Raw genomic sequence first — 25,937 nt, 5'->3', positions numbered from 1 at the left:
TTTTTCTTCCTAAAATCAGGGAAGTTTTCTGTCATTATTTCTTCAAACAGGTTTTCTATTCCTTGCTCAACTTCCTCTCCTTCTAGAACCCCTATTTTGTGGATATTGTTTCATTTCATGTTGTCCCAAAGCTCCCTTAGACTATCTGGCTTTTTAATTTTTTTTCCCAATTGCTGCTCTGGTTGGATATTTTTTTTTCTACCTGTCTTCTAACTCACTGATTCAATCCTCAGCTTCTTCTAGTCTACTGTTGAAAGCTTCCAGGGTGTTCTTTATTGCAGCTATGTAATTCTTCCTTTTCTCTTGATTCTTACTCATGTTGAGTTTCTTTGTAATGTTTCCTATGTATCAGGTCAAACTGTTACACCACTCAGAATTTTTGGGTTGGTCTTGTGCACTAGATGTCTGTGGGATCCAGTGGTGTAGTTCTTCTGGGCTGGGTGTTCTGGGGAGAACCCCTAATTCAGATATTTGAGTTCTGATGTAGTTGGGTCTTGAAAATTCTTGTCTATTTGTGGATGGAGTCTCCTTCCATCTATTTGTGGATGGGGTGTCTGATTTTGTGCTCACTCCCTTCCACATAATGCCCATTGTTGTGAAGGTGCTTACTGAATAGCACAAGATACAACAGAAGATTCACCACAAAAGGAACAGAACACGAATGTATTCAAGGTACTTATAACCTCAATAGAAGTGACCACCAAAAAAGAGAGTACTAGGGAAGAGAAAAGAGAGCAAGAATTATAAAGAGGGACAAAAGAAAGAAATATAGGAAAAAAACACAATAAAACAAACAAATAGATTTAAAAAAAAAAGCCCAAACAAAACACACCCAGAAAAGGGGGGTGGCAGAATCTGCAGATGTGGATCTTAAATAAAGAAAACAAGGTTAGGAGATGACAAAATGGCAGCGGAATAGACAGAGATGTCCCAAGCCTTGTCCTGGAGCAGATAGAATGAGCAGCTGAAACGAATAACATCCATCCCAAATTGGCAAAGGAGACTCAGCTGGTAAGACAATGTGCAGCTGAGAAGGGCAGAGGATCCCTGGAGAAAGGGAAGATCAAGGATCTGAGCAGGAGAATCTGCCATCCCTTTGAGCCCAGAGGGTCAGCGGGAATACACACAGCACCAAGCACAGCATCTGACTGTGGAAAGGTCTACCGGACTGCTGGAGACAGGGGATTCTAGATCTGGGTCCACAGTCAGGAAAGCCTGAGCCCAGAGGGGGCAGCCTAAAGGGCTGACCAGACCACAGAGTGTCAGCAGGAGAGGAGCTTGCAGAGACTCAGTGCTTACCCGCTCTGGGCCTGAGTCTTCTTTCACTGAACCTAGTTCACAGGACCTTTCGGATACAGACACTTCCCTGTGGCTGAGGTGTGGGAGAAGGTGCAGACTTGTGGAGTCTGGGGAGAAGCTGGGAGAGGAGAGGGTCTAGGAGAAGTGGAAGGGAGTCTGGTGCTGAGTCATACCTGAACCTGGGACCTGGGCAGCCATTTTGTCCCCAAGAGATAGTTCTGCCAAAACTGGTTTGGCTCAGTGGATAGAGCACCAGCCTGCGGACTGAAAGGTCCCAGGTTCAATTCCAGTCAAGGGCATGTACCTTGGTTGCGGGCACATCCCCAGTAGGGCGTGTGCAGGAGGCAGCTGATCCATGATTCTCTCTCATGGATGTTTCTAACTCTATCCCTTTCTCTCTCTCTCTGTAAAAAATCAATAAAATATATTTTTTAAAAAAGAGAGAGATACTCTGCCCTCCAGTCTCCAGGCAACCAATACAGCCACAACCAGATTCCACCCTGAATGGTACAAAGGATTAAAAAAAATCTGAATAGTCCCTGAGAGTCTACAGAGACTGGCCTAAAGAGAGGCCTTCAGTCCCAGCAACAGGAAACTGAGAAACCGCAGACAATACAGAAGACTGGGAGCTTAAGCCAGCCAACACTTCACTTTTTCATTTTTATTTTTTTATTATTATTTTGTTATCTCTTTTTTCCTTCCTTTTTCTTTGTTTTCCTTTTTTTTGTTTGTTGCTTTATTTTCTATTTCTTTTCACATTATTTTTCCATCACTCTATTTTATACCATTTTTAAATCGATTGTTTTGTAAATTTATTATCATTATTTTCTTCTCGTTCTCTTTCTTCTTATCCACTAATCCCCTTTCTACTTCCTCTATACTGAATTGAGGTCCTCTCCATATTCATCCAATTCTTAATCTTATTTCTTGTATATAAACTCAGATTCTATAAATTCTTCCCCCACCCTCTTTGCTGGGTATTTGGTATTTGTATTTTTTTTTGCTTATCTATTGGTTCTGTGGTGTTTCCTCCATATATAATCAGCAAATACACAGCAATCCTAAATGACTCACTAGACCAGATGGAATTAATTGACATCCTCAGAGCATTTCGCCCCTCAGCCACGGAATAGACGTCCTATTCAAGTGCACATGGGACATTTCCAAAGATAGATCACATATTAGATCACAGGTAGTCTCTCCAAATTCAAGAAGCCTGAAATCATGTCAGGCATCTCCTCAGACCACAATGGCATAAAATTAGATATCATCTACAATAAAAACAACCCAAAAAAGTTAAACACTTGGAAGCTGAATAGCATGCTATTAAACAATGATCGGGTTACCAAAGAGATCAAAGAAGAAATTAAAATCATCCTGGAAACTAATGACAATAAAAACATAACAATCCAAAATCTATGGGACAAAATGAAAGCAGTCCTGAGAGAGAAGTTTATAGCTCTACAGGCTGACCTCAAAAAGTAAGAAAAAATGATAGTAAATCATCTAACTCTACAACTCAAAAAATTAGAAAGAGAGCAACAAGAAAAGCCCACAGTGAGCAGAAAGGAGATAATAAAGACCAAAGCAGAGCCGAAACCGGTTTGGCTCAATGGATAGAGCGTCGGCTTGGGGAATGAAGGGTCCTGGGTTCGATTCCGATCAAGGGCATGTACCTTGGTTGTGGGCATGTCCCCAGTGGGGGATGTGCAAGAGGCAGCTGATTGATGACTCTCTCTCATCGATGTTTCTAGCTCTCTATCTCTCTCCCTTCCTCTCTGTACAAAATCAATAAAATATATTTAAAAAAAGATCAGAGCAGAAATAAATCACATAGAGACAAAATAAATAAATAAATAAACAAATAATACAAAAATAAAAAAACAAAACAAAACAAAAAATCAATGAAACCAAGAGCTGTTTCTTTGAAAGGATAAACAAGATTGATGAAATTCTAGACAGGCTCACCAAGAAGCAAAGAGAGAAGACCCAAATAAATAAAATCAGAAATGAAAGAGGTGAAATAAGACCCCACAGAAATACAAAAGATTGTTTAAAAAAATACTATGAACAACTCTACTCCAACAAACTAGACAATCTGGAGGAAATGGACATATTCCTAGAAAAATACAACCTTCCAAAACTCAATCAGGAAGATTCTAAAAATCTCAATAGGCCAATAACTATGGAAGAAATTGAAGCAGTCCTCAAAAAGCTTCCAGCAAACAAAAGCCTGGGGCCAGACAGCTTCACAGGGGAGTTTTACCAAACATTCAAGGAAGAACTAAAACTTATCCTCCTCAGACTATTCCAAAAATTCAAGAAAAGGAACACTTCCAAGCTTATTCTATGAGGCCAGCAATCACCCTAATATCAAAACCAGATAAAGATAACACAATGAAAGAGAATTATAGGCCAATATCCCTCATGAACATAGAAGCCAAAATCCTCAACAAAATTCTAGCAAATTGGACCCAGCAGTACATCAGAAAGATCATACACCATGGTACAATATCAATAAATGTGATACATCACATAAACAAACTGAGAGATAAAAATCATATAAGCATATCAATCAATACAGAAAAATTATTTGACAAAATCCAACACCCTTTCTTGATAAAAACTCTCAGCAAGGTGGAAATAGAAGAATCACACCTCAACATAATAAAATTCATATATGACAAACCCACAGCCAACATCACACTCAATAGGTAAAAACTAATAACATTTGCCCTAAGAACAGGAACAATGCCCACTCTCATCACTTCTGTTCGATATAGTACTGAAAGTACTAGCCATTATGATCAGACAAGAAGAAGAAATAAAAGGCATCCAAGTTGTAAAAGAAGTAAAACTCTCATTATTCACAGATGACATGATATTGTACATAGAAAACCCCAAAGACTCCATAAAAAAACACACAAAAAAAACTACTAGAGCCGAAACCCGTTTGGCTCAGTGGAGATAGATCGTCAGCCTGCGAGCTGAAGGGTCCCAGGTTTGATTCCGGTCAAGGGCATGTACCTTGGTTGCCGGCACATCCCCAGTGGGAGGTGTGCAAGAGGCGGCTAATCAATGATTCTCTTTCATTGATGTTTCTAACTCTCTATCTCTCTCTCTTCCTCTCTGTAAAAAATCAATAAAATATATTTAAAAAAAAAAACAAACCTACTAGGACCTAGTAAATGAATTTGGCAATGTAGCAGGATACAAAATTAATGCCAAGAAATCTATGGCATTTCTATACACCAATAATGAACTTTCAGAAAGAAAGACTGAAAAAGGATTCCCATTTACCACTGCACCAAAAAAAAAATGAAGATACCTAGGAATAAAGTTAACTAAGGAGGTAAAAGACATCTATGCGGAAAACTACAGGACACTGAAAAAAGAGAGAGGAAGACGTAAACAGATGGAAGAACATACCGTTTTCATGGATTGGTAGAATCAACATCATTAAAATGTCCATAAGCAATCTATAGATTCAATGCAATCCTCATTAAAATACCAACGGTATATTTCACAGATCTAGAATGAACTTTTCAAAAATTCATCTGGAATAAAAAAAGACACCAAATAGCTGCAGCAATCCTGAGAAAGAGGAATGAAGTAGGTGGGATCTCAATACAAGATATCAAGCAGTATTATGAAGTCACTATTCTCAAAATAGCACAAGAACAAACATATAGATCACATGTGTCAAACACAAGGCCCGCGGGCCAAATCCGTCCCGCCAGGTCTTGCAATGTGGCCCGCACCTCGCTGTCATCACTGCACTCGGCTGCGTTTCCATCACAATGACAGTTTATGACTGTTCAGTAAACCATTCGGCCCGCGATTTAGGCTGGATTTTAGATTTTGGCCCCTTCTCTGATTGAGTTCGACACCCCTAATATAGATCAATGGAATAGAATAGAGAACTCAGAAATCGACCCAAACCACTATGCTCAATTAATATTCAACAAAGGAGGCATGAACATACAATGGAGTCAAGACAGTTTCTTCAATAAATGGTGTTGAGAAAATTGGACAGAAACATGCAAAAAAATGAAACTAGATCACCAACTTACACCATACACTGGAATAAACTCAAAATGGATACAGGACTTAAACATAAGACAGGAAATCATAAAAATACTAGAGGAATCCACAGGCAGCAAAATCTCAGACATATGCCAAAAGAACTTCTTCACTGATACTGCCCCTAGGGCAATGGAAGCTAAAGAGAAAATAAACGAATGAGACTACATCAAAATAAAAAGCTTTGCACAGCAAAAGAAACCATCAACAAAACAATAAGAAAGCATGGGAAAACACAATTACCAATGTTATCACTGATAAGGGTTTAATCTCTAACATTTACAGGGAACACATACAACTTAACAAAAGAAAGATAAACAACCCAATCAAAAAATGGGCAAAGGACTTAAGTAGATACAGTACTTTTCAAAAGCATACAGAAGGAAGGCCAAGAGACATATGAAAACATGCTCAAAGTCACTATTATCTGTGCGATGCAAATCAAAATGACAATGTGGTACCATCTCACACTTGGAAGGCAGCTATGCTCACCACTATACCACCAACACCTTGTCATCTCACACTTGTCAGAATGGCTATCATCTACAAATCAACAAAGACAAGTACTGGTGAGGATGCAGAGAAAAAGGAACCTTCATGCACTGCTGGTGGGAATGCAGACTGGTGCAGCCACTGTGGAGAACAGTATGGAGTTAGTTTCCTCAAAAAACTAAAAATGGAACTCCAATTTGACCCAGTGACCCCACTTCTAGGAATATATCTCAAGAAACTAGAAACACTAACCAGAAAGGATATATGCACCCCTATTTTCATAGCAGCACAATTTACAATAGCTAAGATTTGGAAACAGCTTAAGTGCCCATCAGCAGATGAGTGAATTAGAAAACTGTGGTACATCTACACAATGGAATACTACCCTGCAATGAAAAAGAAGGAATTCTTACTATTTGCAACAGCATAGATGAAACTGGAGAGCATTATGCTAAGTGAAATAAGCCAGTCAGAGAAAGATAAATATCACATGATCTCACTCATTTATGGAATATAATGAACAATATAAACTGATGAATAAAAACAGATCCAGAGGCAGAGAAGCATCAATCAGACCATCAAAACTCAGAGGGAAGGTAGAGGAGGGTGGGGATAAAGGGGAAAAATCAACCCAAGGACGTACATGCATGCATTTAAGCCTAACCAATGGACACAGACACCAGAGGGGAGATGGCATGAGTGGAGGGGGGGGGGGGCAATGGAGTGGTAGGGACACATATGTAATACCTTAATCAATAAAGAAATTTTTAAAAAGAAAATAAGGTTAAGGGTTTGCAGGAATAGGAGAAGGACCACAGTTTAGAATAGAGGGAGAAAAGAAATTAGAAGAAAAAAAAAAATTTTGAAAAGGATAATAGAGAGAGCAAATGAGTCTAATTTAGGAAGTGAAACATCTAAAAAATTAGGAGAATAAAACAAGGGAAGAGAGAAAAAAAATGAGTAGTGAAGAAAAAATAGTTTATCCACTCACCTATGGCAGGACATCTTGGTTGCTTCCAAGTTTGGCAATTATGAATGAAGCTACTAAACATGTGTGCATGTTTTTGAGTGAGCATAAGTTTTCAACTCATGGCAACATAAATGAATGCTGGGTAAAAACCGAGGAACACCGGTGCATTGTATGGTAAGACACTGTCAGACTCCTCTAAGGTGGGTGACCCAGTTTGCATGCCCACCAGTGAGGGAGAGTGCCTGCTCCATTTTTCACCAGTATTTGGTGTCCCTGTTTTAGATTTTTGCTGCCCTGACAGGTGTGTAGTGGTACGCCATTTAATTTGGGGCCTATGATGTTGAGCATCTTTCATATGCTTCTCTGCCATGTGTACACCTTCTTCATGAGGTGTCTGTCAGATCTGAGACCCACTTTAAAGTTCGGAGTATTTTTTTCTTATTGTTCAGCTTTTGTACTACTGGGATACACACACAGTTTCATTGAGCACTGTTTTGTTATAGCATTGATAAGATGCTGTAGAAACTTAACTCGTGTATATCCTTGAGCCTACGCTAGACTCACTATTGTTAGGTGTTATTGCACTTAGTTGTAGGCCCATCAACGGCATGGAGGACTGGATAGCAGTCCTTTATCAGATGTGCATTTTGCAAAGATTTTCTTTCAGTCTGTGGTTGTCTTTTTATTTTTTTTTAAATGTTTTATTGATTTCAGAGAGAGGAAGGGGGAGGGAAGAGAGATAGAAACAACGACTAGAGAGAATCTCAATTGGCTGCCGCAATGGGGGGACTGAGCCCCCAACCCAGGCATATGCCCTCCTGACTGGGAATCAAACTGTGATCTTCCGGTTCATAGGTCGACACTTTTATTGATTTCAGAGAGGAAAGGAGCGGGAGAGAGATAGAAACATCAATGATGAGAGAGAATCATTGATCAGCTGCCTCCTGCACACCCACCCCACACTGGGGATTGAGCATGCAAGCCTGGCGTGTGCCCTGACCGGGAATCTGAACCATAACCTCCTGATTCACAGGTTGACGTTCAAACACTGAGCCGAGCCGGCTAGGCAACTTATCAAAATTTGTGAGATGTGGCAAAAGCGGTGTTGGAAATCTAGAGCATTGAATGCATAATTTGTAAAATTTGTAGAGAAAATAAAAAAGATCTTAAATCAATAATCTAAGTTTCCACCTTAGGAAACTATAAAAATAAGAATGCATTAAATACAAAGTAAGCAGAAGAAAGAAAAATAAAATTACAGCAGAAATTAATGAAACTGAAAACAGGAAATGGATAAAGGAAATTAATAAACAAAAGCTAGTTATTGGAAAGATCGAGTTAACTAAGAAAAAAAAAGAAGACACAAATTGTTACAGAATTTACCAGGAGACTGGAAAATACACACACAAGAGTACTTGGAGATTCAGGAAAAACCCATTTATTTCCAGTTGTTTCACATGTACTAGTACCGAGACTCGGGATCAGTTCTCCAAATCCTGAGCAAGCCAATATGGAGGTAGTTTCTCTTAATACCCTTTGGTTTCTTTGTCTCCCAAATGAGGATCAGACTTCTGGACCTTTCACAGGCTTTGCAAAAAGCCCTGTGTGTTGGGATGGGTCCTGAGACGCCCTGATAACCCCCTCCAGGAGTTTATTATATATGGTTCATGGTTTACTATGGCCTCTGTAAAATGGGAGTATTTAGGTAAACAGGTCTTACAACACCAGATAATTAAGGAAGGGGCAGAGACTAGAGTATAGGCCAACAGGAATGTGCATTAGGGATACAGAGGCACTAGCTCTCCCCAATGTCTTACTGTTATATGACAGTAGCTAATCAGTGATTCTATCTCATTGTTGATGTTTCTATCTCGTCCTCTCTGAAATCAATAAAAATATATTTAAAAATATTTTTGATAAGTTGTGTTTTCATTTTTATTTAGTTGAAAATATTTTCAAATTTCCCGAGACTTGTTATTTGACCACTCCGTTATATTTGGGGGTTTCCCAGCTATCTCTGTTATTAATTTCAGCTTAATTTAATCATGGTCTGACAGACATTGTTTGATTTCTATTCTTTTAAACTGAAGAGCTGTCTTATGGCCAAGCGGTGGTTTATTTTAAAAAATCTTCCATGTGAGCTTGTGAGGAATGTACATTATACTATCATTGAATGAAATACTCTATGGATATCAATTTGGCTTACTTGATTGATGGTGTCATTCACTTTAATTATGCCCATAATAATTTTCTGCACACTGCAACTGTCAAACACTGAAGAATGTTGAAATCTCCAGCTGTAACAATGGGTTTATCTATTTCTCCTTACATTTCTATCAGATTTTGTCTCACGTATTTTGACGCTCTGTTAGGCACAAACATATTAAGTGTTGTTATGTCTTAAAATAGACCCCTTTGTTATTATATAATGCCTCTCTAAAGGTTTGGTTATTACTTTTATATTGAAAATACTGTATGTTTTAAAAAGATATGGTCTGACACCTTTTAGAAGTGCTAAAAAGGTCTGCCCTTCATGTCAAAGATCAGAGTGAATTCTTCTTGCTGACTCTAGGGTCTCTACTAAATTCCAACCTCTTAAGAATGCTGAATCGTTAAAAAGAGATGGGTTTTCAGCTGAAACCGGTTTGGCTCAGTGGATAGAGCATCGGTCTGCGAACTGAAAGGTCCCAGGTTCGATTCCGGTCAAGGTCATATACACTGGTTGCGGGCACATCCCCGGTCGGAGGTGGTGCAGGAGGCAGGTGGTCGATATTTCTCTCTCATCGACGTTTCTAGCTCTCTATCCCTCTACCTTCCTCTCTGTGAAAAATCAGTAAAATATATATTAAAAAAAAAAGATGGGTTTTCCTAACCCCGCTTCCCACCCATGCTGACTAGTAAGTTACCCATGAAGCTCAAGGCAAAGCTGCTAAGGGAAGGCAGAGCCTGGGAGCCTCCTCAGTCGCTATCCTACCTCCTTGAATAAGAATCATACTGATCACCAACCCTAGACCACTGAGCCACACTAGCCCGGTTTGCTGTACTTTAGATATGTTTTCCGCCCCACCCTACAATGAAAGTTTGTGGCAACCCTGTGTGTGCAAGTCTATCAGTGCCATTTTTCCTGTATTTGCTCATTTTGTGTCTGACTCATTTTAGCAATTCTTGCAGTATTTCCAACTTTTCATTACTATCTGTTATGGTGATAACTTTCTGAAGTTATCTTTCAGAAATCATTTGTGAAAGGAAGTCAACTAATGCAGCAAACTTCATTGTTGTCTTATTTTAAAAAATCATCACAGCTGCCCCCAACCTTCAGCAACTGCCACCCTGATCAGCCAGCAGCCATCAACATGGGGCCAGACTCCACCCGAGAATAGATTATGATTGCGGAAAGCTCATGTGATAGTTAGCAATTTTTAGCAATAATGCATTTTTAAATTTAGGTATGCACATTTAACAAACTACAGTGTAGTGTAACAACTTTGTACATACACTGGAAAACAAAAAAGTCCCGTGACCTGCTTTATTGCAATGTCTGCTTTATTGGCGTGATCTGGAACTGATCCTGTAACATTTCTAAGGTGTGGCTATAATTACGGGCAAGTCTGGCCAGCGTGGCTCAGCGGTTGAGCACTGACCTATGAACCAGGAGGCGAGGTTTGATTCCCGGTTAGGACACATGCCCAGGTTGCGGGCTGATCCCCAGTGGGCATGTAGAAAGTGGCTGATCATTGATGTTTCTATCTCTCCCTCTCTGAAGTCAATAAAAATATATATATTTTTTAAACCCAAAGAATGAGTTTCCCTGACAGGAAAGATAGTAAGAAACGAAATTTTGTTGGTAGGTTGTTTTAACTGCAACTAAGATATTGCAATTCTGACATCAATAACCTGGACTTAGCACCAGACTTACCAGGGGGAGGGCCACACCCCAGACTGTCCATCCCAGCAGCTGGAGCCCAGCCCTCCTCGGGTTCAAGAATTCACTAAAACGGCTCACAGAAATCAGAAAAGCACTCACTATCTTTATGGCTTTATTATAAGGATTCAAGTTAGGAGGGCAGCCCAATGACGACCCAGAGGGCGAGGTCTGGAGGAAACAGCTTCCCACCCTTTCGTGGTGGAAAAGAGGCACGTCGCCATCTCAGCACATCAGTATGCTCACCAATCAGAAAGCTCCCCATTTAGGCACAACTGACAAAACCAATCGCTGCGACTAAACGGCTCCTCAGTCTTCATGCCTGCCCGAAGTCCCATCCTCCACAACAGAGCTGAGTCTTCCTTCAGCCACACACGGTCACCACCAGCCACCTCATCAGAATCACAGACTGCCATCACCCGGGACACCCGAGGCCTCCAAAGCTCCTGGTCAGGAGCCCAGGCCTGCTATATGACAGTAGGCAGGGCTTAACGACCACACACCACTGTCACAGCTAAGACGCCCTCTCTCCAAGAACCAATTCTCACCCCCACGACGACTCCTCTCAGACAACAAAGACAGCCTCCCAAACCAGACTGGCATTTATTATGAAAGTCTACAGAAGGGGACTAGTCATTCCTCTGTACAAAGCCCACATCAATGGTCTTAAATACACGGAGAGAAAGGCAAGTGCTAGGACAATATTTGATACAAGCTGAACCATTTACAGATACACTAAAAAATTTAAAATACCATCTTTCTCCAAAGAGTCCATTGCGCATTTCCTAGCGCAGGATGGGGACCCAGGAAGGTCACAAAGGCATCTTGTTGCCCTCGATGCTGATTTTCACGGCGTGTGCAGATCGGCTTTTTTTCCTGATGTCCGTGAACTTCCTCATCTGTTTATCCAGTCGACTGATACCCTTCTTGGAGGTCCCCTGAAACTACAAGTGGGATAAAAATTAAAGAGCCATCACTGAAATCCATGGCCTAGTTTAGCTTTCAGCTTCGTTTATCTGAAGTTAGCAGTCAGGGAGCGCCTAGCTCAGGAATAACCAGACATGCTGTGGGCCTCCTGGAGCAGCAGGGCAAGGGTCCACAGAATGTTAGGAACATAGGACACACTCCGTGCGGAATAACTTTGTGCCTTATTGGTACACTTTGTCTCAGTCTATGGACACTTTCTAGATGAGCGAAAGGAGGAAAAATAAAAACTATAATCCCCCAATTCCATCAGATTACATCTTGCCAATATGCTTTTCCCTTTCAAAGACTAAGATGGAGTTGTTCATATGACAGATGCACCTTCAAACGGTGCTGGCATCAAGAACTTGACCTTCAAGGAAAAGGAGTCATCTGCGAAAAAGCTGTGAGTATGACGGCTGCAGTCAGAGGTCAACAAGTCAGTGAGGAGCCCTGGCTTCATGCCTGGGGGACCCTGCTCTGCTCAGCAGGTTCTGTGACCCTGGCAGGTCACGCCCCGGGTCAGCACTCCTCTCAGGACTGCTGGGAGACGTAAGTGAGAAAATACAGTCAGCCAGAAGGAGGCGCGGGCACAGAGCCAATGCTCAAATGTCACCATGACTATTATTACTCATAGTAGCAATCCCTTAGGTTTACATTTAACAAGTGTATCTGACACAAAAAGAAAAGAAAATTAAGTCAAGCCAGGGGGCTTCTTATTTCTTACATCTCTTCCTATTTGTCCCTTATGTCTAAAGGTTTGGTTATTACTTTTATATTGAAAATACTGTATGTTTTAAAAAGATATGGTCTCCAAGAAACTGACACTAAAAAGGTCTGCCCTTCAGGTCGAAGATCAGGGTGAACTCTTCTGGCTGACTCTAGGGTCTCTACTAATTCCAACCTCTTAAGAATGCTGAATCGTTAAAAAGAGATGGGTTTTCCTAACCCCCCTTCCCACCCATGCTGGCTAGTAAGTTACCCATGAAGCTCAAGGCAAAGCTGCTAAGGGAAGGCAGAGCTGGGAGGCCTCCAGGGTCAGTGCAGGTATGACAAACCCCTGTGTCGGGAGCCTCCCCAGTCGCTATCCTACCTCCTTGAATAAGAATCATACTGATCATCAACCCTAGATTTTCTAGGAATATCCCAATTCTAAATAGTACTTCCTATCAATTTGAACACATGGCACTAATACCGAGTTAGCATACAAATCCATTATCAGACGAGAAAGAGCTGGGCACCCTCCCTCTAATAAATGCCCCCTTGGGGGAAGAGAGAAGAGAGGGGAGTTTTAAACATCAGCCATTTGACCTTAGGGTTTTGTCTTCAGATTCCCTGAAGAGTCCCCAATATCTGCTCCCTCTCAGACAATGTAACCCGACTTATATACTTGCAGTGAGTCCACACTCGAAGTCTTATTTGCTCAGATCTCTGCCAACTACCCAACTGCCAGCAGCTCTACACACAAGCCTAGATTTCTCCTTGCTCACTCCCAGATCCCCCCACAAGTCTGAGCCCCCATCCCAGCAACTGAAACACACACACCACGTCATGCTGATCTACTCCTAGTTACAGCCGGAAGGCTTGTAGCGGCCAGGTGCCTAGTGACCCCAAGCCTGAAATCACAGACACTGTAGCTAACACATAAATTCAACAAACTAATCTCTGACTCATCAGCTCCATACCATCCTTAGCATAGTACACCTGCAATGCACTGGTGAACAGTTTTACCACAGTTTTACTGGTGAAAAACCAAGAGTAGCTTAGAAGATTAGGAAGATGGGTTTGCTTAAAATAATTATGGTACAACTATATTCTGACACAATGTCACTAAGGAATGTTTACTAAAAATAATTTTTACCATGCTAAGTCAAAGACAAAACCCAACAAGGAATATAATATGATCAAGATTTTGCTTAAGAGTTCAAAAACCCAAAACCAGCTATCATGTTTATGTATGCATTTAGAAAAGACCAAAAAGAAGTAACTCAAAATGTTAATGTTAAGGTGCAGTGGATTTATGAGTGACATTAATTTTATCTGTGCTTTCTCTATTTAAAAGTTTACATAAAAGCATATATTGCTTTTGTCATTTTAATGTTATTTAAAAGCACTACATGGAATAAATTAACACATAAACATACAATGTAGTGTAGGCTACTGCATTATTTAGGAGGAAAAATCAGAAACTATAGTAGTGACTAAGCAAATTACATATTCAGATGATATACTACTATGCAGCCATTATAAATGATAAATCTATAAGGTGATTTAAGGAGAAGTGATCAAAATTATATACAAGCGTAATATAATTGAAATAGCAATCGAAAAAATGCAAAAAATACAACCAAGTGCTTTTGAATAGTGAGTGCTTTTTCTCTTCTCTACCTCTACACATTTTCTACAATTATAACAAGAAAAAACTATGGAGAACCAAGATGGCAGCATAGGTAAACACCTGTACTGTCTGTCTCCCACAACCACATCAAAATTACAAAAGATGAACAACTATCATCCAGAACCGCGGGAAAGCTGGCTGAGTGGAAGTTCTACAACTAGAGGGGTGAAGAAGAAAACACATGAGACTGGTGGGAGGTGCAGAGGTGCTGAATGGGCTGGCACTCAGGTGTGCTTTTTCAATCAGAGGGATATACTAGCTCCCGCTTGCTCTGAGCTCCGGGGCTGGGCGAGATTCTGGGGGGCTCAGACACATAAGGGGAGAAACTGGACTGTCTGGCATTGGGCAGGAATGGGATTGTGGCTTTCTTCCAGAAGGAGGTGCTCACAGCTGTCATTGTTCCTGTGCTGGGACCTCCCAGGTGCGGGGCTGACTGGCAGCCATTGCTGTTTGCTCCACCCTGGAGATTCTCTGAGACTCCGCCCTCCCCCCACCCCAAGCTGTGTGCACCAGCTTTTGCATATGAATGGCCTGTCCTTTCTTAGCATACAACCTTCAAAAATGCTACAGCTGGGCCAGGGAACCCCAAAGCTATCAAAAGAAGGCCCAACGCCAGCACCAGCCTGCTTTGTTTTACAGCTGAGCCTCGTCTGGGTACTTCCAAACCAGATACAAAGAGAAGAAATCTGCATATCTCTCCGTAGCTCCTGCTGGGCAGCCCCAGGCAGTGGCTGACTTTGCACCTCTCTGGAGGCCCTACAGCCAGTGTATCCAACAGTCAGTGTGACACCATACCAGATTACAACCCTTCACATATATAAGGGACACAGTCAGGAGGCAGACTCAAGAGAGCACCAAAGCCCCACTGAAGCAAGACCTGCTACATAAGTGCATCTCCTGCACAGCAGCTCTTCCATTGTAGACACAGCTGGTCCCCACAGCCCATTGGTCTGGAGGTCAATTCCTCCCAGTGATACCAACAGCAATCAAGGCTGACCTAAAAAACTGTGCACATATCCCACAAAGAGGTGCACTAAAGTGACTGGGGAGGCTGAGCCACTGGGCCCTAGAGCACATGTGTCAAACACAAGGCCCGCGGGCCAAATCCGTACCACCAGGCCTTGCAATGTGGCCTGCACCGCGCTTTCATCACTGCACTCCGCTGCGTTTCCATCACAATGACAGTTTATGACTGTTCAGTAAACCATTCGGCCCGCAATTTAGGCTGGATTTTAGATTTTGGCCCCTTCTCTGATTGAGTTCGACACCCCTACCCTAGAGGAACCTACCACACAAAGCCACCCTATCAACACAGGGAAGCAGCCAAAATGCAGAGACAAAGAAACATGTCACAAATGAAATAAATGGAAGAAAGCAAAATACTGGATATAGAGTTTAAAACCACAATTATAAGGTTACTCAAGAATCTTCTAGAAACCTCCAAGGAACCTAGTGAGACCTTCAAGGATCTCAGTGAGAATGAAAAAAAAAAAAAAAAAAAAAAGGGAAAAGGACCGGTCAGAAATTAAGCATACACTGACTGAATTAAAGAATAATATACAGAGATTCAAGAGCAGAGTAGAGGATCCCAAGAATTAAGTCAAAAATTTGAAATACAAGGAAGCAAAAAAAAACACACCCAACCAGAAGAAGAAAAAGACAAAAAGAATCCAAAGAGGACCACACCACGACACATCATAATTAAAATGCCAAGGGCAAAAGACAAAGAGAGAATTTTAAAAGCAGCAAGAGAAAAACAGTTAATTACCTACAAGGGAGCACCCATTCAACTGTCAGTTTTCTCAAGAGAAAGTATGCAGGCGAGATGGGAGAGGCAAGAAATAGTCAAAGTGATGAATAACAAGGACCTACAACCAAGGTTACTCTGCCCAGCAAAGCTATCATTTAGAATTGAAGGTCAGATAAAGAGCTTCACAGACAAGAAAAAGCTAAAGGAGTTCATCACAACCAAACCAGTATTATATGAAATGCTGAAGGGTATTCTTTAAGAAGAGGAAAAAAGAGAAAAAGGTAAAGATAGAAAATATGAACAACAAAGTGACAACAAATACATATCTATCAACAAGTGAATCTAAAAATCAAATGAATAAAAAATCTGATGAAGACAATAAACTGGTGAATGGAATAGAATCAGGGGCATGGAAATGGAGCAGACTGACAATTCTCGGGGGGCAGGGAGTGTGTGGGGATGCGGGAAGAGATTGGACAAAGATCTTACATGCATGTATGCAGTACTTAAGGATGCAGACAGTGGGGTGGCTAGGGCCTGTGGTGGAATGGGAACCGGGTGGAGGGGAGCTATGGGGAAGGAAAAAGAGAGACAAATGTAATAATCTGAACAATAAAGATTAAAATAAAATAAATAATTAAAAAAAAACCCACAAAAAAAAACAACTAAGCTTGAAGCATTACGGGAAATACATTTAACACACCAAATCAGTGGTGACTTAGAGGAAGGGCAATACTTTGGGAACCGGGCTATTCTATAGTGTTTGATGTTTATATATAATTTCAAAAATAAAAATGACATAAAGGAGTGGGTGAAAATAGGTTTACAGTTGTGAGTACACAAAATAAGACTTTACTTCTGTATTAGCATTTATCCATTATTGTATTATTTTTCATTTGAACAATTGTAAACCTACTTTTGCCCACCCTGGTATAAACAAACATTTCCATTTGAAAGCCATTGACTCACTCCAATTGTCTTCGAGGACAATGTTTTGTATGAATACTCAGTGGTGGTGCAATGTGTGGCCCTGCATGAGTGAACATGCAGGAATCCTTCCTGAGCAGGGAGACAGCCACATGGCTTAAGGACAATATACTGAAAAGTAAAATGAGACCACCAGCCCCAAAACAAGCATTTTTTCAAGAGCTCCATAAGCCTAGATAAATGCCAGCACGTTATGATCTTGGATTGTTGAGGATGAAGGAGAGGAACTGCACGAGAAGTTCCCTCTCCTCACGCTGGCCACCTGTCTGCTCTAGCAGAGGCTGGGTCACCTCATCCCACCACCTCAGTCACAGGGAAGGCAGGACCAGAACCACCCACAGCAGCAGACAGGCGCATCCCCCCAGGACGAAAGGCAGGCTTCCGAAGTAGAGGGTCACAGAGATTGCTTAAGAAATTTCCTTTGCCACATCGTAATCCTCCCTCTCACAAAGGCATGTGCTGGGGAAGAGAGAATAGGAAAGACGGGGAGGAAAAGAGGGAAGAGAAGAAAGGATAAGGTAGGAGTGAAGGGGTAGCGAGGAGCATGGATATAGAGAAAAGGAAAAAAGGGAAGGAATTCCAGATGAACAAGTCCGTGGCCCTGAGCTAGTGCTCGTCTACCCGCTATTTATTCTAACAAATAAAAAGTAGGCTTTGTTTGCCATTAGTTTCAACAACAAAGCCAAGTGGCAGGAAGGTGAGTGTAAGTCAGGGAAGTAGCTGCCAAAGTGGGGTCACGGAGAAGTCACAGGAGGCACCCAGCGTCCTCCAACTGTCCAGAATATTCTGCAATACAGGTGCTCTGTCACTCACAGAGTGCAGCAGGTCAGTGAGACCGGCTTTATGAACGTTCTGAAGTTTCTTTCATTTCCAACCACATATCGAATATATAGTCATCAGATTTATCTCTTAAATATTGTGTCAGGCTTTATGTGATGAGTCCTCAAAGGCATGTTGCTGAGCCACTGACAGTAATAAAAGAAGCCACATCCCTCCCACCAAGAAGCTACTAACTGGGTTATATGCCTGTGACACAGACCACTAGGGTCCTAGGCCTAACAAAAGCCCTTTTAATAAAAGCGGGCCAGTCAGGAAGACCAAAATGCTTCTCAGGGAAGTGATTATCTGTGGACCTCTAGGGCACCAGTAAAGGAGGAGTCCACTTCCATGCCAATGCCAATTTCCAGATGTTCAGGAAGACCTAAATGTCACCAAGTGCCTGTGAGGGTCATTATTTCAGAAACTAAAAGTGGGCCTGGCCTTGTCTGGTTAAACACACACACACACACACACACACACACACACACGCTTCCTCACTTCAGCTACTGACATTCAAGTGCATGCACAGAGCACGTCTCCTTGGGGATACCTCCTGGACACGCTCTGGCAGGGCCAGGCCTACAGGGGCATCCTGTTGCCTTCAATGCTGAACTTGACAGCACGATGCACTCTGCTGAGTCGTTTCTGCTCGGCAAACCGCCTCTTATGCTTTTCCAATCGGTTTAGGCCCTTTTTAAGAATACCAGGCTAGAAAGAATGGTTGGAATGGAGAATAAAAAAAGATTACTAAAAAGCAACGATGATCACTGAGCAGTATTTACAGTGACGACAGAGGAAGTGTCTAGACTCTACATATTTTACAACAGAGTTACTTAAAACAGTGGAAAGGAAGGAAGGGGACAGTGCAGAAGCAGGTGAGTTCTGATTCTCTTGAGTTAAAAAAAATGATCGTATCAGAACACTAAGGCTCCAAGAATTGGTTGAAATAAAGGGATAAATAGTAAAAAACTTGACTTAATAATGCTGGTACATGAACTAAAGTAAGTAGTCATTGGCATAGAGCCACTTGCTGTGGTCCTGCTGGCTTACCCGGGACGACTCCATTTCCACATTCCACTTGGGCCTGACAACATAGTCCTTGTTTGAGGGCATTGGCACCCTCGCGCGGGCACAGAATCCAGGATCTCCAGGTCTGAGGGCCCTGAGTAAGAAGAGCATGCTGCTTACGTAGCCACCGCGGCTGGGCCCATCCCGTTCAGACAGGCTTCAAACCTTCTCTGCCCTCCCAAGGTTACACCCCCGCCCTAGTCTCAGCTGGCCTCATCATCACTCATATTCTGCATGGACCCCTCAGCTTCCCTCCCAGGGCCTGCTTCCTCCTCTCCTTTTAGTGAATACAACCCTCTCAGCTACTTAGGTTAAAGTTGGGGTCTTCAAATCTAGCCAACTCCTCTCCCACTAAGCCACCTACTCCTAAGCAATTTTGCCCCTGCAAAGGCTTCCCCACCTTCTGCTTCCTCACCACCTTCTCAGTTTAGCTATTCACTGCCCTCATTACCCCCTCCAACCATCCTGCACACACCATCAGCATCCAAATCAAATCTGATGGCTTCAGGTCCTTGCTCAAAAACTTTCTATGGAAGAGAAGTGAAAAGTCTTCATCTAGATTTAAAGCTGTTCAAAATTTGGTCCAAATCTACATTTCCAACCTATCTTCCAGCATCCGAGGCACCACCTACTGCCAACCGCTCCAGTCCAATGGTCATTCCTAAAATAGGCCTTGCACACGTTTACCCCACAGCCTTAAGCCCTCCCTTTGGCTATAATCCCTCTAAACACTTTTTGAGAGCATGGACTATTTTGAATTCAATTCTGTATTTCCAGAGCTTAACGCAAAAGTCTGGCACATAGTAAGCAGCAATAAAAGCTATATTACTTTTTAAGACTATTGACTTTAAAAAAAAATTTGATTCGGGAGAGAGGCAGGGAGGTAGAGGTAAGAAACATTGATCTGCTGCCTCCCGCACCCATCCTGAGCGGGGATTCAACCCACAAACTGGGTATGTGTCCTGACTGGAAATCAAATCTGCTACCCCTTGGATATAGGACAACACTGAACCAACTGAGCTACACTGGCCAGGGCGAAAATCTTCTCAATCTTCCTCATATCCCCCAGAGCACCCAATGCAATGCGTTGTGGCTATTCAATGAACGTTAAACTGAAAAATCATCCCTTGTCAATATGAACATACATCGTTTCATTTGCTATTTTTCTTAAAACAAAGCAGCAAACAGAACATTCTCTCTATATACAGTCCAAGAAAGAAAACTAATGCAAAATTCTTACTTCTCCTCTCCTGTCAGCACCTTTTCCAGGTCTCTTCGGGGTGTCTGACCACCAGTGCTGGGAACAAAGTAATCAATGAGATATTAGGAATGTTAGAATCTTATAACTTTGTAAGAAAAAAAAAAAAAGAGCAAAGTGGAATGGAAAAATAATTCTTAATCTTGCATGCCATGTTTCATTATGGGTGAATGGTAACTACCATGAATACAACTATATCCAGTTTATTGATACAAACTGAACCAAAATTCTCTTTTTCTCCTAAGAATTTGGAAATGGGACTGAGGAAGACAAAGTTTTCTCTGCAAGTGGCCAGGACAAGAAAAGCAACCTCCAGAACGGTGGCCGAGGCCACACTCCACCAGACCAAGACAGAGTCTGGGGGGGTGTGGCCTTCACTTCACACTGTCCCACAGAAATTAATGGTATTGTGAGCAACGCAGACACACCAAGCCGAGAGGAAAGACAAAATCCTATCATCTTAGCAGGTTTCCTAACAATCTGATTTACAACAAAGCTGAGTTGTAAATCAGTAACAGTAACATTTACTCCACTTCCTCATGCCTGTCCCCTCATACCTGTTCATTCTTCGTCGCTGAGGCATTTGCTCTAGGTCTCTCTGCTCCCTCTCTTCTCTCGTCATTCCTTTGTAATTTGAGGTAAGACCAAATATAGGCCGAGACCATTCATCTGTCACCAGGAAAACACAAGTATTTAGCCCCCAGAGTTGCATTCCTCCTACCATGTCTTGAAATAGCCACATCCTAGTGTTATGCTACATTCTAGGTATTTAGAATATTCTTTCCTTAAAATACCATTATCTCAAGACCATTCATAGGATAAATGCAGCCTAATACCAACATTACAAGTAGCTCCAGTTGATTCAGGGAATTCAGTATAAAAAGGTCATTTAAATCTATAATCACCAGATGTCTGAGAGTAATTCTTGACCCACTTTAACAGTCAACAAGTTGTGTTGTCATTTCATAAAGATAGTCTAATTTCTAATTTACTCTATTAAAAAAAGAGAAAATCTGGCCTGGCAGGCATGGCTCTGTGGTTAAGCATTGACCTATGAACCAGGAAGTCACAGTTCAATTCCTGGTCAGAGCACATGCCTGGGTTGAGGGCTCAATCCTCAGTGGGATATGTGAAGGAGGCAGTCAACCAGTGATTCCTATCATTGATATTTCTGTCTCTCTCTGCCTTCCTTTCTGATATCAATCAATAAAAATATTTCTTAAAAGAGAAAAATCTTGGAATTCTTCTACTTTCTCATTCTAAAATAAAGTTCTCTTGTTACTTGTCAAATAGTCTAAATCTTTAAAAATTATATTTTAATAGTGTAGCTTCATTAAATCTAAGAAAGCTGCTAGGATGAACATGAAAAAAAAAAGTACTAAACTAACTGTTTAGTTAGTAAAAGTCCAAAGGTGCTTTTATTTTGGAACATGGTGTAGACTATTGATGCATTTAATATGCTATCAAGTGTTGTCAAACTAATAAGAAAGCAGGAGTCTCAGAGGAGGTGGTCTAAATATCTTTGAAAACTGATCCTCCAGTCCCTCCCCTGGATTCAGAATCACTGTGAAAATGAGTAATGTGAATATTCTGCTTTTCTTAGTCTAGGGCAAAAAGAGGGTCAAGAAAGACTGCACAAAAGCATCAAAGGTTTATTATTTAATAGGTAGTAAATTACAAATTATTAAAACAAGATAACTTAAATTTCCCTTAAAAACTTCTAATACTCTTAAAAAATTCAATAGAAAAATAATTACTATCTTCAGAAGTAGTTGCTTTTTCAGTCTACTTTATAAGTTTAAAAATTCCTTCCCAACATGGAGCACAGCAAGTCAAGGAGAATGATGAAAATGCTCGCTTTCATTCTTAAAACTGACAGATTTTATAAACATTACAGCAACTGATTAGAAAGAGGCTTGGAAGACCATTATAAAAGCAACAATAATAGCAGCAGTGGCTAACATTTCCTGAGGAGTACATATGTGTGTATGTATACCTATGGCTTTAGATATATTCTCTCTCATTTAATCTCTACAAAAAACCCAAAGGAAGCACGCAATTCCCCATTTTACAGAGGAGAAAACCAGGGCCTAGAGCTGAAGCAGGAGCCTAAGGATATGCAGTAAGGCAGGTGGTACATCCAGGATCTGAAACCAGGGAGGACTAATGACAGGACCAGCATTCCAGAGCCTCTCTCACGACCTGCTCTTGGTCCCTGATTAGAAAATGCATCATTTTACTTGCTGAACTTAATATTGAATTATATACTTAAATATACTGAGAAGCCTTTTAAGTGTAAAGGGAAAAAGCTGGTACCTATAAGAAGGAACCAAACATTTTTTCTACTCTACTGATTCATTTTAAATATATATTGGTACAAGTGTGGTTACCTTTTATATGTCCATATACACAATAAACACAAAATGTACATACTGATGAGTTTCCCTGCCATGTCTTTGTTGGACCGCGACTCTTTGGGATGTTTGTAGAGATACATCACTGCCCGTCCGATCCCACTGTGCTTCAGGGTCTCTTGGCTCACACTGGGCAGCTGAGGACAGAAGCACATGCCCACAACATTAGTCACACAGAATGGAGTCCTGCCGGTCTACTCCAGAGGAGCCTCTGAGACCTGGCTCATCCACAACAGGGTAAGTAACAAAGCCTCCATTTCCAGGACCTACAGATAGCGAACACAAAGGTATTCTGTGTTCACTTCTCGAGTTGAGAGTTCAGTATTAGTGCTTCGTCCAAGTAAAATTTAACAACGTGAAAAAATGTAAACTACGCATACTCAGAGGTTAACTGTTTAATACAAGATGCAGCACTGGCCCAGAATCAAAGAGACCTAAGTCTGAACCCAAGCACAGCCATCTGCGAGCAATGTGACCTCGGACAAGTCATTTAACTTCCTCATCTGTCAAATGGAGACAGCACACCCACGGTGCAGGTTTGCTGTGAGGAGTAAGAACACCTAGCACATGGGAGGGCTCTTGAGAATTCCCTTAGAAGTCAAGTCACTAGCCCAAGGTGTCACAGCGATGTCAAAGCGGCCAGCTGGATTCTAATGCAGGCTTACCTGATGCTGAAGTTGGTGTTTTTTACTTCGTCCCTCCCCAAAACATGCTCGCTACTGTACTACTCTACACAGAAACCACAGCTACTCCAGGATCCCTTTCCTTCAATGCCAGAGCCACACGAAATTTATCATTTATGCTCATTTTATTTTGCTATGTTCCTAAAAACACATACTAAATAAAACCCTTCTTCTGGCAGGCTATGGCAGAGAGAATACATAAATATCAGGTAATATAAATACAGAAGTTGCAATAACACAAGACGCGTTAAATAATTAATGATGCGCAAACAATCAGATCATTGCCTCTAACCTCTTGCAGAATCTTCAGCAGCTCCTCTCGGATCTTTAGTGCTGGCAAGCTCCTATCGGGGAGAGGTGAGAGCCACTCTTTGATGGCAGACATCACACCACTGTCAATGAATGTTTCTTTAAGGTCCTGCCTGCAATAAGAATTAAATTAAGAAGTCAAGTCTGTACATGCTGGTTCTACTATAGCTTCCTTTGGACTTTCATGTACTTCGTGATGCTTTCAAAGCCCCCTCCCAGAGGTAGCCTGCACTCTTGCTTACACCCTTCTCCACAGGTTTCAGAGCAACAGGACATTTAGATCCTATTTTCACAAGCACACTTGACAGGCTAAGATGGTTTGTTTAAAACAAAACAAACCCAAATTATACAAGTCAAGTTAATGTTAACATAAATGGTACAGACCGTGAGAATAATGAGCTCCAATTATTACAACTATAAAATTAATGCTTACTCTGCCAGGACAGTGATTCTGAAACTGTTTTGGGTGAAAGAAAACTCAGAATTATGCAAGATACCAGGGAGAAAAGCATTCGTTTAGCAGGAAAAAAATGCCAATGAATTACTAACATTTAAATTTCATTTTATGTACTAGAATTAATTATGTTAATAGACAACATGACAATATCAGAGGTAGTAGTTTTCTAGTAGAAAGTCCTAGACCATGCTATTGGTGCACTGGTATACATTTCTCCTCAACCATCAAAAAGTAGGCTATGCCTAGGTTCAAGGTGAAATAAAAATTGTTCACGCATCGCCCTGGATGGTTTGGCTCAGTGGATAGAATGTTGGCCTGTGGACTGAAGGTTCCTGGATTCAATTCCAATCAAGGGCACATGCCCAGGTTATGGGCTCAATCCCCATTGGGGAGTGTGCAGGAGGCAGCCGATCAATGATTCTCTCTCATCATTGATGTCTATGTCTGTCTCTCTCTCTGTCTCTCCTCTCTCTCTCCCTCTCTCTTGTTCCTCCTCTCTGATATCGATAAAAAATATATTTAAAAAAATTATTCAGGCACCTGAGCAAAACAATGAAAGGCCTTGGTAATAATGATTCATCAAGAAAGGACCCTTATTCCAGAAGTACCAATGACGTAGTTCAGGACAGAATAGGCCACATCAGCCTTGTCTGATATGTACTTTCCTCTCCTGCAATTTGCTCTGTTCTCACTCACACTGGGAAAACAGATTCAATTTACCAGACTGAAAACTGTCTATACAGAACAGTATTAGTGGTTTCCAAGTTTTTCTTTCATTGGTATCAGTTTGCTATTTGTTCGGATTGCATCAGGAATCAAGGTTTAAAAGAAATTTGTGAGAAGGTAGCGTACCTTAGAAAATTCTATTTATTATTGTTCTATGAATTGACAGAAGGCAATCATTCTTTAATATCTCAGGAACACCAATACATAGTTTGACTATCATTCCATTAAAAGGAAAAAACTTTTTAATATGACAATACTTACTTTTTAAGGTGCATAACCACAGTAGGTAATAATGTTAATTTTTTCAGTGCTGGCTTTTTTTGATTGTTCAACTGTCTGTCTTCCTATCCAGAAAGAAAAAGATTTAAAAAATAATAAAGAAACAAAGCCATTGTTAATAATGAATTTCAACCACTATACTAGTAATTCAGAGTCTAAAATAAAGAAAGAAAAATTAAGTTAAAAATTGACTTTTGCCCTAACTGGTTTGGCTCAGTGGATAGAGCGTCGGCCTATGGACTGAAGGATCCCAGGTTCGATTCCGATCAAGGGCATGTACCTTGGTTGCAGGCACATCCCCAGTAGGGGGTGTACAGGAGGCAGCTGATGGATGTTTCTCTCTCATCAATGTTTCTAGCTCTCTATCCCTCTCCCTTCCCCTCTGTAAAAAAATCAATAAAATACATATTTTTTAAATTGACTTTTGTGTATAGCCCCAAATTTTGTATCTGTCCATGTCAATCAAACCAATAAAGCCATTAAAATAGCTTTAACAATCACAAATTGAGAACACAATTTTAATTCAAAATGCTGGCATAACTGTAAAGTTTTCAAGAGTTCATGTAAGGCACAAAATTATACCTGGGAAAATTTGGTTTATTATCAGAAATAACTTTCCAGCTGAGAGGCTTGTATAATAATGGGATGTTATAAAAGGAGAATTTCAGTCTTTACTTGGGCATTTTTTAAATTATGAAAAACTTCAAATTCTACAACAGAAAACAAAAAACTATACTCCTGTTATATACAGTTGAACAATTTAACACACATGGTCAATCTTATTTTAGCTATTTCTCTAGCTACTTCCTCTCAACCTTGAATTATTTCAAAACAAATCCTAGACACATATCACCGAATGCATAAATACTTCAGGAAGTGTTTCCAAAAGATCAGAACTGTTTTTTAAACATAGTACTTGGTCAATTAAAAAAACTACAGGGCAGGATTTTAAAGCACAATGAATTCAATGCAATCTCTTAATCAAAGGCAAAAGAATGACATGGGTTTATAACATAATAAACCTGAGTTTATGACTTTTTATATGTGAAGAAAAAGTAAG

At 40.9% G+C, this 25,937-nt stretch overlaps 1 protein-coding gene across 6 annotated transcripts in view; it reads right to left on the bottom strand.

Annotated features, from left to right (window-relative positions):
- Positions 1 to 11,350: 11,350 nt before the first annotated feature.
- IWS1 (interacts with SUPT6H, CTD assembly factor 1) overlaps positions 11,351 to 25,937 on the bottom strand; it is a 38,392-nt gene continuing 23,805 nt past the window's right edge. For all 6 annotated transcript variants that reach the window (XM_045575132.1, XM_045575134.1, XM_045575133.1 and 3 more), the window contains exons 8-14: positions 24,860 to 24,942; positions 23,399 to 23,528; positions 22,443 to 22,560; positions 20,567 to 20,678; positions 19,992 to 20,048; positions 18,734 to 18,845; positions 11,351 to 11,710 (exon numbers count right to left, since the gene is read on the bottom strand). In XM_045575132.1, coding sequence (XP_045431088.1) covers positions 11,579 to 11,710; positions 18,734 to 18,845; positions 19,992 to 20,048; positions 20,567 to 20,678; positions 22,443 to 22,560; positions 23,399 to 23,528; positions 24,860 to 24,942 — 744 coding nt within the window. In that variant the 3' untranslated portion in view covers positions 11,351 to 11,578. The remainder of the gene's footprint in view (positions 11,711 to 18,733; positions 18,846 to 19,991; positions 20,049 to 20,566; positions 20,679 to 22,442; positions 22,561 to 23,398; positions 23,529 to 24,859; positions 24,943 to 25,937) is intronic.

This window comes from Pipistrellus kuhlii, unplaced genomic scaffold, assembly GCF_014108245.1.
Source record: "Pipistrellus kuhlii isolate mPipKuh1 unplaced genomic scaffold, mPipKuh1.p scaffold_m20_p_66, whole genome shotgun sequence".
In the NCBI taxonomy this organism is placed as follows: domain Eukaryota; kingdom Metazoa; phylum Chordata; class Mammalia; order Chiroptera; family Vespertilionidae; genus Pipistrellus; species Pipistrellus kuhlii.
This window is presented reverse-complemented; position numbering and strand designations above follow the sequence as displayed.